At 47.7% G+C, this 14,307-nt stretch overlaps 1 protein-coding gene across 7 annotated transcripts in view; it reads right to left on the bottom strand.

Moving 5' to 3' along the window:
* GREB1L (GREB1 like retinoic acid receptor coactivator) overlaps nucleotides 1-14,307 on the bottom strand; it is a 282,546-nt gene that overhangs the window by 13,700 nt on the left and 254,539 nt on the right. For 4 of the 7 annotated variants that reach the window (XM_016933422.4, XM_054672160.2, XM_054672163.2 and 1 more), the window contains 6 exons: nucleotides 11,730-12,307; nucleotides 11,395-11,497; nucleotides 6,487-6,642; nucleotides 6,105-6,244; nucleotides 3,762-3,923; nucleotides 3,450-3,657 (listed from right to left, as the gene is read on the bottom strand). In XM_016933422.4, the coding sequence (XP_016788911.1) occupies nucleotides 3,450-3,657; nucleotides 3,762-3,923; nucleotides 6,105-6,244; nucleotides 6,487-6,642; nucleotides 11,395-11,497; nucleotides 11,730-12,307 (1,347 nt within the window). The remainder of the gene's footprint in view (nucleotides 1-3,449; nucleotides 3,658-3,761; nucleotides 3,924-6,104; nucleotides 6,245-6,486; nucleotides 6,643-11,394; nucleotides 11,498-11,729; nucleotides 12,308-14,307) is intronic. The other 3 variants (XM_024350984.3, XM_016933423.4, XM_054672162.2) reach the window with 1 other exon arrangement.

The raw sequence follows: 14,307 nt of genomic DNA, 5'->3' as shown, positions 1-14,307 counted from the left end.
TCTCATATATGGTCAAATGATTTTTGACAAGGGTGCCAAAGCCATTCAGTGGGTAACAGATGGTCTTGTCAACAAACACAGTTGGGGGCTGGGCACGATGTCTCACACCTGTAATCTCAGCATTTTTGGGAGACTGAGGTAGGAGGATCACTTGAGGCCAGCAGTTTGAGAGCAGCCTGAGCAACACAGACCCATGTCTCTACAAAAAATTTAAAAATTAGCTAGGCATGGTGGCATACGCCTATAGTCCTAGCCACTCAGGAGGCTGAGGTGGGAGGATTGCTTGAGCTCAGAACTTGGAGGCTACAGTGAGCTATGGTCGTACCACTGCACACTCCAGCTTGGGTGACAGAGCAAGACCCTGTCTTAAAAAAAAGAAAAATGGTGCTGGGAAAACCTGATAGTCACATGCAAAAGAATGAAGTTGGACCCTTACCTTAGACCCTACACAAAAATTAACTCAAAATGGATCAAAGACCTAGACATAAAAGCTAAAACTATAAATCATTTAGGAGAAAACATAGGGGAAGGCCTTGTGACATTGAATTTGGCAGTGATCTCTTACATATGATATCAAAAACAAAAGCTAAGAAAAAATAGACAAACTGGACTTCATCAAATAATAGAGTAAAAGGCAATCCATGGAATGGGAGAAAAATTTTTTTTTTTTTTGAGACGGAGTTTCACTCTTGTTGCCCAGGCTGGAGTGCAGCGGTACGATCTCAGCTTACCGCAACCTCCACCTCCCCGGTTCAAGTGATTCTCCTGCCTCAGCCTCTTGAGTAGCTGGAATTACAGGCAAGTGCCACCATGCCAGGCTAATTTTGTATTTTTAGTAGAGACGGGGTTGGTCAGGCTGGTCTTGAACTTCCTATTTCAGGTGATCTGCCCGCCTCGGCCTCCCAGAGTGCTGGGATTACAGGTGTGAGCCACTGTACCCGGCCGGGAGAAAATCTTTACGAAGAGTGTATCTGATAAGGCGTTAATACCCAGAATATATTTTTTAAAAACTGCTACAACTCAACAACAACAAAATATTTCAGTTGATTTTTCAACAAAGGACTTTGGAGACAAGTCTTCAAAGAAGATACACAGATGGCTAACAAGCACACAAAAAGATGTTCAATATTACTAATCATTAGGGGAATGCAAAACAAAATCACAATGCAAAACACCTCAAAAAAAAAGTGTTGGTGAGGATGTGAAGAAATTAGAATCCCTGTGCACTGTTGGTGGGAAGGTAAAATGGTGCAAGCTACTATGGAAAACAGTATGGTGATTCTTCAGAAAGTTAAAAATAGAATTGCCACATGATCTAGCAATCTCACTTCTAGATACATACCCAGAAGAGTTGAAATAAGGGTCTGAGATATTTGTATACCTGTGTTCATAAAAGCATGATGCACAACAGCCATAAGGTGGGAGCAGCCCAAGTGTCCACTGACAGATGAATGGATAAACAAAATGTAGTAGATACATAAAATGGAATATTATTCAGCCTTTAAGAAGGAAAGGAATTCTAACACATGCTACAACATGGATGAACCTTGAGGACATGCTAAGTGAGATAAGCCAGTCAGTCACTAAAGGACAAATACTGTATCATTCCACTGATATGAGGCACTTAGAGAAAGTAGAATGGTGGCTGCCAGACGCTGAGGGGAGGGAGGGAATGGGGAGTTGTTTAATGGGTATAGAGTTTCTGTTTCACAAGGTGAAAAGAGTTCTGGAAATCAGTCTTAAAACAATGTGAATGTACTTAACACTTCTGAACTTTAACACTTTAGAAGTATTAAAGCAGTACTTTTTTTTTTTTTTTTTTTGGAGACAGTTTCACTGTTGTCACGCAGGCTGGTGTGCAGTGGCATGATCTTGGCTCACTGCCGCCACCAGCTCCCGGGTTCAAGTGATTCTCCTGCCTCAGACTCCTGAGTAGCTGGTATTACAGGTGCACACCACCACACCCAGCTAATTTTTTTCTTTTTTTGTATTTTTAGTAGAGATGGGGTTTCACCATGTTGGCCAGGCTGGTCTCAAAACTCCCGACCTCAGATGATCCACCCACCTCAGCCTCCCAAAGTGCTGGAATTACAGGCGTAAGCTACCGCACCCGGCCAAGGCAGTAAATTTTATGTTATGTGATTTTTACCAAAAATAAAAATAATAATTTGTATATTTCATTTGCATATGTGTGTTGGCTTCTTTCTCCCCAAATTATTGCAAAAATGGCAAAACTAGTACTAAATAGTTTGGTCAGATCTAGGATGAGAAAACTTTCTCCTAAGGATCAGGCAGGCACAGAAGAAGGTCATATTCATATAGAAAAAGGCTTCAGTTAGTATGAGTATAGGTGGTTTTGGGGAGGCTGAAGGAACAGAAATATTCAGAAGCCTTGATTCACTTGATATAAAGTGATAAACAATTATATTCAAAACAAAACCATTTTTGAAAATATTTTAAGCCCATATTAAGGCTGTTTGAAGTTGAAGGACATGAAAAGGCATAGAAAGGAACAAGAAATGGAGAGACCTAAGAAGGAAGGGAGAGGCAGAGGCTAGGTTGGGAGACAGTGGAGAAAGAGGAGACCCTGGAGAGAAGAAACACGTGGGTTCAAGAAAACTACTCAGGTCTTATCTGCCCTCCAGTCCAGCTCTAGGCTGGGTGTTATTACTTCCCTTTAAAATGGGAACAAGCAGCTCCTGACTTGGCACTGAGGCACCGACAGAAGCAGATGGGCCAAACTGTTTAGAACTGCAGCGCAAGAAGTGTCCAGAAGAGCGCAGCTCTAAAACACTGGATTCAGTTAGAGATGTCCTGCCTGAGAAAGGAAAATGAAGGCATTCTGACATCTCCAGTCTCCACAGCTCTGTCATACATACAACAAGACTGGCCCCCTTTGACAAATCAGCGCATTGCTCTTAAACCCCAGGAGGAAAGCAGGACTTCTTTCAGGCACATTCCTGTGTCATAGGCAGTAACGATGCTTCCAGCTCCCTGGTTGTACAGCAGCCCCCTATAACTTGCTACGTGCCTTAAAGATGAGATGACCTAGGGGCCCCTCCTGATCTGGGTGAACCACTAACGCTGCCTCTCCCTTAGACCATCTTTTTTCTCATGGTTACATTCCTTCCCCAGAGTGCTCAGCTCAGGAACATTTGCAGCCTACATGGGGAAGAATCCCAAACCTTCCCAGGGTGCTCAGTACACCAGTGACTTCTTCCTTAATTACCAGTCCTCAGAGTTAATTCTGCAAAAGTGCAGATAAAGGGAAAAAGAAAACTCAAATTCAAGGAAGAGTCAAAAAGCTTTTTTTTTTTTTTTTTTTTCGAAGAGTGGTGAGGAGGGCAGGACAATTTCTAGAGGCACGGGAATCTGAAAGTTTCATGCCAGGGGAATGGAGCTCAGTTTATCTTCGAAGCCCTTCTCCCCATCCCAGGGGGGCCCCTTACCCACGCCTGCATTATTGAACATGCCGGGAAGCACCAGCATGATGTGGTTGGGCCAGTACTTGCGGTACAGAGGCATCTCATACTCTTTGACCACCAGGAGGTGAAGGTGGCTGATGCCCTCCATGGCGTGGAAAAGGTTTAGGAGTCCGTGCTCATGTCGACCACTGGAAGGAGTGAAAATAGGGCTCTTGACTGCATTCAAATTCTGCTGAAAGGGAAAAAAACAGACCATAAAGGGAAATTAAAGCCTCTAGATTGAGGACGCTTAAAGAACTAGGTCTGGTGCCTGGCAGTCCAGATGCTCTCACCCACCTTGTCTGAAACCAGGGGCAGCCGCATGCTCTCCAGGTGCTTGCCCTGCTTGCTGAAGACAAAATGACTCTCTTTGGATTTGGGAATGATGAAATAGAGCTGAACCTCTTCTCCCAGCATAGAAGAAGAGAATGTGAAGGCATGAAGGGTGGAGTCAGACATCTACATTTGCAAAGAAGAAAGGGAGGGAACGTAAGTAAGCCCACAGTTCCCAAACTTCCAGGCCACTCCTTCAGGTTGTTATTAAGAGATGGAAACTAACATGAACTGGTAAGTGCCACCAGAGCAGGCTGTGAGCAGCCACGTCTAAAAGGTTGATAAGGCAAACACTTCATTTAGGAGCTGCCACTGACATGACAGCCCGCCGTCTTGCACCTGCATAGCCTCAGTGGGAGAAGTACTTGTTGCCTGGCACTGCATTCTGTGTGCTCTCAGAGCCACAGCTGCTTCATCCTGTGCAGAGGTCAGATATATCTGTGGGATGTCCTGCTCTGTATGCATTCCCAAAGGTCCCCTGTTAATCGGAGGGAAACACTTCTGCTCTATGCGGGTCAGATCAAATGAATATCAGCTTTCTAAATATCAGGTTTGACATTAAAATGCCTCTCCAGCCCCATCTTTCCAGGCTACAGTGGATGCTGAAGAGGTTCAATCATTTAGCCCAGAACTCTGGTTTCAGAAAAGAGACCATTTGACTCACTGAAGCCAAATATAAATCTAACCTACATTTAAAGTGCTGCAAAGTTCACGTTTTTTCAGTAACCTATCTCAGTGAATAATTATATAATAGGTCTTTTCACGCTTTTAATGTGGATAAGATTTGGCTTAATAAAAGGATACCATCAATTTTCATCAGCAACTAGAATCGAAGTAGGTTTCCCAATGGTTTTAACCAAAATACTATATTTCATAGAAAAATAACATTACACTTCTTCCCTTAATTCTAGTTTATTCTGCCTCAGAAATGTGGGAATATACTACTTAGTACTGTAGTCACACAGAAACTTTATGAATAGAGGATTTCTAATAAAGAGATTTTCTAAAAACCTATAATCTGTAGACCAGGGGACTTGGGTCTTCTGTATTCTATAAAGCTTTTATGAGCTTATTTCAAAGCAGCCCACCAAAAGTTTTCAGTGACACCAAGAAAACAAATGGGATATAAAAGGTAACTCGTATTAGAAGGGCAGAATGATTCGATCAGTTTTTTAAAGTATATCCTTTTTAGTACTCATTTGTATTTCAGGATGAGATGTGGGAAAAGGGTGACGACCTGGCCCTGAAGAGCAGAAACAGGTTTAGGGGAGTCAGTATGGCCTACCAGAAGCAGGAGTTGTTTCTGTGTGTTCAGAGCCAAGTTATAAAAATAAAGGTGAATTTGGGGAAGTAAGCTCTGGATATTACTATCATTTGTTGCCTTTCCATCTTTTGTGCTTAAAGATGCACTAGCCAAAAAGAAGCCACATACTAAGGGTTATTGGCCCATGTTCTTCATTCCTATGTCTCAGTTCTCACTGCATAAAACAAACTGACTCCACTGGCCAAGCCACCCCACGCAGGTGTGAGAATATGACTAGGTTGGTGCAAATCAACAGTCTTGTTAGAATCACAGCTCAAAGGGCACACCCTGTGGATCTGAGATAATAGTGTCATTTTAGTCAGTGCTCCAAAGGGAAGAGGGGGAAACCCTTTTATCAAATATACTGTAATATATGGATTGCAAATAAACACCTCAGCTACTTCCTAACCTAAACATGACACGTGTAACCATTTGAAGAAGTAATTCAAGACACTAAAACTAAGCTGCCTCCTCTCCCTCCCACAATCCAAATAAACCCAACATTCATTTAATTATGGCTTCATGCATTGTGCTTTTTTTTTTTTTTTTTTTTTTTTTTGAGACGGAGTCCCACTCTGTCACCCAGGCTGGAGTGCAGTGGCGTGGTCTCGGCTCACTGCAACCTTTACCTTCCAGGTTCAAGTATTTCTCCTGCCTCAGCCTCCTGAGTAGCTGGGATTACAGGCATGTGCCACCACACCCGGCTAATTTTTTGTATTTTTAGTAGAGACGGGGTTTCACCATGTTGGCCAGGATGATCACGAACTTCTGACCTCAGGTGATCCACCCGCCTCGGCCTCCCACAGTGCTGGGATTACAGGGTGAGCCACCGCGCCCAGCCTTCATGCATTTTTCTCACCAATGAGTGGCTCCTTCTTATGAGTAAACTATCCTTTACCAGAGGCCTGAAACTAGGGGCCTTATTTTTCATCCCTCCACCCCCCACCCTTACATACAAAATCCATACTGGGTGACAGAGGGCGAGGGCGAAGGTGGGATGGTACCTGGGAGGCAGAGGTGAAGTCCATGTACTGGCGGCACTGTTCACAGTGGTGAAAGGTGTTATAGGCTGCATATTTGGTCAGCATTATGGACACAGTTTCCCGTTTCCTGGGCTCTTCAACTTTGGATTCCTTTATCACTTCTGTGTATAAAGGGGCAAAAAGCCATCCCATGAGATAACATGTTTTCCCTATGCCTGGAAAGAAAAGTCCCCTTTTCCCCAAAATGACTTTTCCATGTATTCTGTAATTTATGCCCTAAGAAACAGTTATGAAAATTTAAAAAATGATGCGCATAAGAGCGAAAGAAAAGTGAGATGTAAGGCACCCTGAGTTAGTGTCCCCTTAACCCAGAGAGGAGGTGAACTTGGCTGATTGCACTGACCTTGTTTGACCCCTGCCAGCTTCTCAGTATACACCAGGCTCATCAAACTGTACTTGGGGTCATGCACACTGACATCAAAAGGCATTTTACTGAAGCTCTCGATGTCAGGCCAGGGCTCTGCCTCTGACTGGCTCACTTCACTGCTTTCACTGTGATCTAGGACAAGAAGGAAGTGTGCAGAGCAGGTGACTGGCCTCCCTCTTCCCCATGTGTCAGAGAGAATGGCTTTTATGGGACGTAGAGCCCAGATGGGTGGACAAAGGCATTTCTGAAAAATGAGCTCCCCTATCCCAGTAGAGGAGGCAGAATTGTTCACACCCATGCTGAGAGGAACATTTGCCCTCACTGGCCCCCAGCATTCGTCTCTGCAGACCCAATTCACAAACTCTGGCATCTGTAAGATAACCTAGTCTCCACCAGGCCAAATTTCCTTAAAAGTTTAATTTTGGATGATCTTATTTCTGTCTTGAGATTTTAACTGTGGGGTGTTAATATACTGACACCCAAGAGATTTTAGGATGCACTGAGCAAGATTCCCAATGTCTTCTGCACGTTACAATCAGCTGGGAGCTGGTAAAAATTCCCACACTCAGGCCACACATCCCAGAAATAGTTCAGTCAGAATGTCTGACTGCCCAGGATCCAGTCATATTGTTTAAGGCGCCTCAGAGTGTTCCAATATGCAGTCACGGTTGAGAGCCAGTAGACCTGGGTGTGAATCCTGGCCCTACCCCTTACAGCATCACACCTTCAGGCACTGTACTTAACCCTGAGTCCCCAGATTATAGTAAGCATTAATGCAGCCTCAACCACCTGGGATCAAATGATCCTCCCACCTCAGCCTCCTGAGTAGCTGGGACTACAGGCACGTGCCACCATGCCCAGCTAACGTTTTTGTAGAAGCAGGGTCTTACTGTATTGCCTAGGCTGGTCTTGAACTGCTGGGCTGAAGCAATCATCCTGCCTCAGCCTCCCAAAGTGCTGGAACCGCAGGTGTAAGCCACCATACCAGACCCTTTTCTTTTTGTTTTTGGAGACAGGGTCTCACTCTGTCACTCAGGCTAGAATGCAGTGACGCAATTTAAGCTCACTGCAACCTTGAACTCCTGGGCTCAAGGAATCCTTCCACTGCAGCTTCCTGAGTAGCTAGGATTGCAGGCGTGTACCATCACACCTGGCTAGAGTTTTAAAATTTTTGTGAGAGATGGGGTCTCCCTGCTGCTCAGGCTGATCTCAGACTTCTAGCCTCAAGCCATCTTCCCACCTTGGCCTCCCAAAGCACAGGGATTACAGGTGTGAGCCACCCTGCCCAGCCAGAGATGGTACATTTAAAGTGCCAAGACACGCTGGACATGGTGGCTCACACCTGTAATCTCAGCATTTTGGGAGGCCGAGGCAGGCAGATCATTTGAGGTCAGGAATTCGAGACCAGCCTGGCCAACCCTGTCTCTACCAAAAATACCAAAATTAGCTGGGTGTGGTGGCACATGCCTGTAGTCCCAGCTACTCAGGAGGCTAAGAATCACTTGAACCCCTGAGACGGAGGTTGCAGTGAGTTGAGATCGTGCCACTGCACTCCAGCCTGTGTGACAGAGTAAGAGTCTATCTCAGAAAATAAATAAATAAATAAAATAAAGTGCCTAGACAGTCGCAGGCACACAGCTGGTGTCTAACAGATATTTTTTGTGATTGGCCAGGTGCAGTGGCTCACACCTGTAATCCCAGCATTTTAGGAGGCCGAGGTGGGTGGATCCCCTAAGGCTAGGAGTTCGAGACCAGTCTGGCCAAAGTGGTGAAACCCTGTCTTTACTAAAAATACAAAAAATTAGCTGGGTGTGGTGGTGCGTGCCTTTAATCCCAGCTACTTGGGAGGCTGAGGCAGGAGAATCGCCTGAACCTGGGAAGCAGAGGTTGCAGTGAGCCAAGATCGCACCACTGCACTCCAGCCTGGGTGACAGAGCAAGACTCCATCTCAAAAATAATAATAATGATGATAATAAAGTGCCAAGACAGTCGCAGGCACGCAGCTGGTGTCTAACATTATATTTTTTATTAGTGGCCAGGTGCAGTGGCTCACACCTGTAATCCCAGCACTTTGGGAGGCCGAGGTGGGTGGATCACATGAGGTCAGAGTTTGAGACCAGGCTGGCCAAGATGGTGAAACCTCACCTCTACTAAAAATACAAAAATTAGCTGGGCATGATGGCGTGAGCCTGTAATCCCAGCTACACAGGAGGCTGAGGCAGGAGAACAGGAGGCAGAGGTTGCAGTGAGCCGAGATCATACCACTGCACTCCAGCCTGGAAGACAGAAACTCCATCTTAAAATATATATATTTTTTATTATTAATAATAATAAAATGTACAAGATGAAAAAGTAGCTTAAGACAACTTTCAAAGGGAGAAAAGAAACTTTCCAAAAAATGCTAAAGATTGGAGGTACAGCTAATATCTTTTTAACACATATAATACATTTATTTTTATATCCCTGAACTAAAGTCTGCACTTTCAAGCCTAGTTTAGTTTTTAAAAAGGTGTCATTGTGCCTCTTGAGAGCACCGTTGCATTAACCTGCACTAAAATGAGGGAGAAGGGAGAAAGCCAAACTAACAGTGTTTCTTACTACCAAGGTCAAACAGGCTGTAGCAGACTCTCACAGCTCACCGGCACAGAGTAAGAGTCAAGATCACTGTAGCATGATCTGAGGAAAAAAATCAAAGGCATCACTCTGCTGTGGTGCCAGCGAGCCTGGCGGGAGAGCTGGCAGAAGGGCAGGCCTCGACTCCCGGTCTGCTTGGCTCTGGCTTTGCCCTTCTGGCTCAGCTCTTTCCGGGGGCCTTGGGGTGTTTTGAGGCCAACCTGGTGGGCCCGACGATCTAGTGCAGCTTAGCTGGGAAAAAAACAAGGAGATGTAGATGGGAAGATGAATTCGTGTGTGTGTCTAAAATCATGTATGTGAATTGATGAGAAATGGAAACAGGCCTGAAGCCATAAAAAAGTGGTTAAATATGGCTGATTTTACCTACTCTTGCTCGGCCCTAAACTAGTTTCTTGGGCTGGTCATGGAACAGGTTCAGCTATTTAGGTAAAACAAGTGAGGTGAGATCTCCAAGAGCTAATTTGGTAGACGATGCCAAGGGCTTTCCCTATTCCAGACTCATCTTTGAGAGGCTTGAGAGGAACTTCCTCCTGGTTGCCTCTATTTCCTCCCCACAGTTCCCTGCCAGCACAGTCAAATTGGTGGGAGGTGTGAAGCCACAGTTTTGAGCCACACTATTCTTCTTCTTCTTCTTTTTTTTTGAGACAGAGTCTCGCTCTGTCGTCCAGGCTGGAGTGCAGTGGCGTGATCTCAACTCACTGCAAACTCCGCCTCCCGGGTTCAAACAATTCTGTGCCTCAGCCTCCCAAGTAGCTGGGATAACAGGCACCCGCCATCACCCCCGGCTAATTTTTGTATTTTTAGTAGAGACAGGGTTTCACCATGTTGGTCTCGAACTCCTGACCTCAGGTGATCCGCGCGCCTCGGCCTCCCAAAGTGCTGGGATTACAGGCGTGAGCTACTGCACCGTGCCAGTGCCGAGCCGAGCCACACTGCTCTTAGCGGCAGAGTGGAATCAACTCCCTGGTGCCAGCTGGGGAAGACAGCTGGAGTGGTCTTGGTGTGCCCACTGGCTTCCACAGCCCTATCAAGCACCTGCCCTTGTGTCTCAGTGCCGATGTTTTGTTCATAGTGCCAGCATTCAGTTCTACACATAGAAGTTTTCATCTCATTATAGTAATCCCGTGCCTTCACTCAGAGCCTATGGGTAAAATATAAGACATACTCTGACCAATCAACAAAGGACTAGTATCCAGAATACAAATATGCCCTGGATCCTGAAGCAGTTGAATACTACAACTCGAATTTTACAATAGTTAACCATCTAGGCAATTAATCTACCTAAAAAGCCTCTATAAAACACTTTTTTGCAGCCATAAAAAAGAATGAGTTCATGTCCTTTGCAGGCACATGGATGAAACTGGAAGCCATCATTCTCAGCAAACTAACACAGGAACAGAAAACCAAACACAGCATGTTCTCACTCACAGGTGGGAGTTGAACAATGAGAACACATGGACACAGGATGGGTGAGGGGCAAGAGAAGGGAGAGTATTAGGACAAATACCTAATGCATGCAGGGCTTAAAACATAGATGACGGGTTGGTAGGTGCAGCAAACCACCATGGCACACGTATACAGCTGTGTAACAAACCTGCACATTCAGCACATGTATCCCAGAACTTAAATTAAAAAAAAAAAAAAAAAAAAACCCAAAAACCAAAACGCCTTTTTGCCCAGCACCTCGCGGGACATTGTAAAGAGGCTAAAAGTAGAATACACCATCCCTGACCTCAATGAGCTAAAAAAGGCTACAGTTTACTCAGAACTATTTGCCGGGCACATTCTTTTTTTTCATTTCTTTCTTTCTTTCTTTCTTTCTTTTTGAGACAAAGTCTCACTCCATCACCTAGGATGGAGTATAGTGACGCGATCTTGGCTCACTGCAACCCGCCTCCTGGGTTCAAGTGATTCTCCTGCCTCAGCCTCCTGAGTAGCTGGAATTATAGGTGTGCACCACCATGCTTGGCTAATTTTTATATTTTCAGTAGAGATGGGGTTTCACCATATTGCCCAGGCTGGTCTTGAACTCCCCATCTCAGGTGATCCGCCCGCCTCGACCTCCCAAAGTGCTGAGATTACACGCGTGAGCCGCCATGCCTGGCCTTGGGCACATTATCTTTAGCCTCCCAATAACTCTGCAGGTTAGGTACTGTAGAAATCCCAGAAGCCAAAAGCAAGTTCCCGGGATTTGCAGTTCAATGTCTTTGTCTCTTGCCCCTCTGCCCACTCCCTGGGCTCAGCACTCACCGGTGTTGATCTCCTCCTCATCATACACGTCCACCTCCAGGAGCCTGATGAGCATGCGGAAGAGGATCCTGAGGAACTGTAAATAGGAGCCCGTCTTTCCCACCTAATGGAAAGATTTTTAATTGGGGAGGAGTGGAGGCGGGAAAGAGAGGGGAGGAAAAGAGAAAAGAGATTTCACACCTTGGCTCTGCAGTGTCTCCTGCCTGAGAGGCCTGAATGAGGTCCTCACTGCTCTGTCACACCTGCTCCACCCCCAAGAGGTTTTCTGGCTTCTACTTCTTGAGGAAGACGCGCCAACCCCAGCCTAAGAAACGGCCCGGCTGGCTTGGCCCTACCTGTGGGGGCCCTGTCAGCAGGAGCCGCCGGGGGTGGAAGTTTCGGGTGCCAGAGGCCGGGTCCAGCTGGTTGCTATAGTCAGCGTGGTGCTGCCGGGCCAAGGTCCACTGCCTGTAGTAGAGGGACTGCTCCTCACTGCTCATGTCCTTGTTCAGGAGCGGCCGCAGGGAGCTCACCCAGGCCACGTCGGCGTGGGGCAGCAGGGAGGAGGAGGATGGCAGCTTGCCACTCTTCTGGGAGCCCAGGAGGCTGTAGGCCGCTTTGGATAGGATCACCACTGGTGGCAGGGCTGCATGTGGGCCCCGGCAGCCTCTGATGGGCTGTCCCGGCCATGGGAGGGTCCTGGGTCCTGAGGATGACGATGACGGCTTGGAGGTGGTGCTGCTTGCCATCTGGGGGCCCAGGGAGTCACACTCCTGCTTCAGAGTCTCCCCGGCTCCGGCTCCAGCTGAGCTGGCGGAGACCCCTTCATCCAGCCCCAAGCTGGTGGCTGGGCTCTGAAAGCTGGGGGTCAGGGACTGCTTCTGGGACTTGTCAGCTGTGCTGGAAGAGCTCACTCCATTCTCCATGATGGAACCTGTGAGAGAACAGACAGAACCCACCCCACAGCAGCCCTGTTACTGATCTAGGGTGTGGAAGCAGACAAAGGCCAGGAAAGCAGTGGACACTGGACTCGGCTCCGCGGCTGCAGACCCTGAGCAAGAAATCTTGTCTTTGCCGCTCTCCACACTGCTCCGTGTTGCTTCCTTGCCCTGGCTTCTCAGTGGGTTTGGCCAATGGCAGCCACCAGCAGGAGATGGGGTGCTTCTTCTGTGGCTTCCCCCTGCATGGTCTTCAGGTGTGAACCACCTTTCTCTACTGTGGGCTGTGGCTCAGGTCTGGAGAGGTGCTCCCACCCCTCCCTGTGTCAGGCCCACGGTGGCCAGGGCTCCCTGGGGTTAACCACCCCCCAGCACAGCACACCTCTTGCTCCTTTTCCAAGTTCTGTTCACATCTTAGTAAACAGTCCCTCTACTAAACGCTCCTCAAATGACCTGGTTTGGGTCTGCCCTCTGATTCCTCCCAGGACCCCACCCAAAACAGGCTCCACATTCAAGTCCTGTCCTGGCAGCACTGGCTTCCTTCTAGGGGCTGAGGGCCTCATGCCTCTGGCTTCAGATCAGCTCCCCGGACTGCAACCCCTTCCATGGACTCCGAAGCTAGCGTGGGGGATGCCCTGTGCGAAGTGGGACATAGGCGTATGCGACTCCAAGGCCGGTGGCTTTTCCCTAAAGTAGCCCCACATATTTGACCAGTTCCTTTCAAGTGTGTTTGTCCTCCTAACAGACCAGCCACTCTTTGGTTTAAAGACAAACCAAAAGCTCAACTAAAGGCCTTCTCTGAGCTCGGCTTGTTGCTGCCCAGACAGGGAGGTCGAATCCCAACCTTGGGAGATCCTGAATGAACAGCCATCAACAAGACATGATTAAAAGCCGCCCCTTCACTTGCTCAGCTGCCTGTGTCTCTCTGCCTTGGGGGAGAGCTTGCCTTCTCCCCACAGCACTGTGCGTTCTGGGCAGTGAACCTCCCCGTCACCCTCTGAGTCAGCCATGGCTGGGGTCCCTGTGCTCCGTGTCATGAGCATGGCCTGTAGGGAGGGACACAGTAGCCAAGGGCAAACCACCTTTGTGAGTTCAGCAGAGCAAGGCCAGGGAAGCGCTCACTTTGTGGGGCAGCTCAAGTGAGGGAGAGGAAGGAGTGGGACGGAAGAACCACAGGAAGGAAGACAGGCTGTGCTCCTCCTCCTCATGCTGGTATCCAAAAGCTTCCAGGTGTTATCCCCCACCCCCCTTCTGTGAACCTTTACTATCCTTCAAACCCCTTGACTCTATTCTGAAACTGCTCTCAGAGAGAAAATTGGGGAGCCTGTTGCGGTGGGGTTGAGGCAGGCAGAGTGGTCCACACGGTCAGCCCTAACCCCTGGCTGGGGGAGCAGGGCAGCTCCAGCAACTCCAGGCTGAGGGTCACTATCAACAGCAAACCCCACAGACCCCTCCTCTTCTGTTCCTGCCCAGAGCCATCCAGCAGCTGCTGCCAGAATGGACAGGAAGACCAGTGCTGCTTTTGGACAAAATTATGGTGTGTTCGCATGTATGTGTCATAGTGATGGAAGGATCTCAATGATAGCTCAAAAAAAGGGTGAGAGGCTGGGCGCGGCGGCTCACGTCTGTAATCCCAGCACTTTGGGAGGCTGAGGCAGGTGGATCACCTGAGGTCAGGGGATCGAGACCAGCCTGGCCAACATGGTGAAACCTCATCTCTACTAAAAATACAAAAGTTAGCTTGGTGCGGTGGCGGGTGCCTGTAATCCCAGCTACTCAGGAGGCTGAGGCAGGAGAATCGCTTGAACCCGGGAGCTGGAGGTTGCAGTGAGCTGAGATCGTGCCACTGCACTCTAGCCTGGGGGACAAGAGCGAAACTCCATCTCAAAAAAAAAAAAAAAAGGGGGGGGGGGTGGTGAGGGGAGAAGGAGGGGCATGTGACCCAACATTAAGAGTGATTACCTCTGGAAGTGGGAGTGTGTTTCATTTTTAATCT

Source organism: Pan troglodytes, chromosome 17 (assembly GCF_028858775.2).
Source record: "Pan troglodytes isolate AG18354 chromosome 17, NHGRI_mPanTro3-v2.0_pri, whole genome shotgun sequence".
Taxonomy (NCBI): Eukaryota; Metazoa; Chordata; class Mammalia; order Primates; family Hominidae; genus Pan; species Pan troglodytes.
Note: the sequence above shows the minus strand (reverse complement) of the source record. Positions and strands in the feature narration are given on the sequence as shown.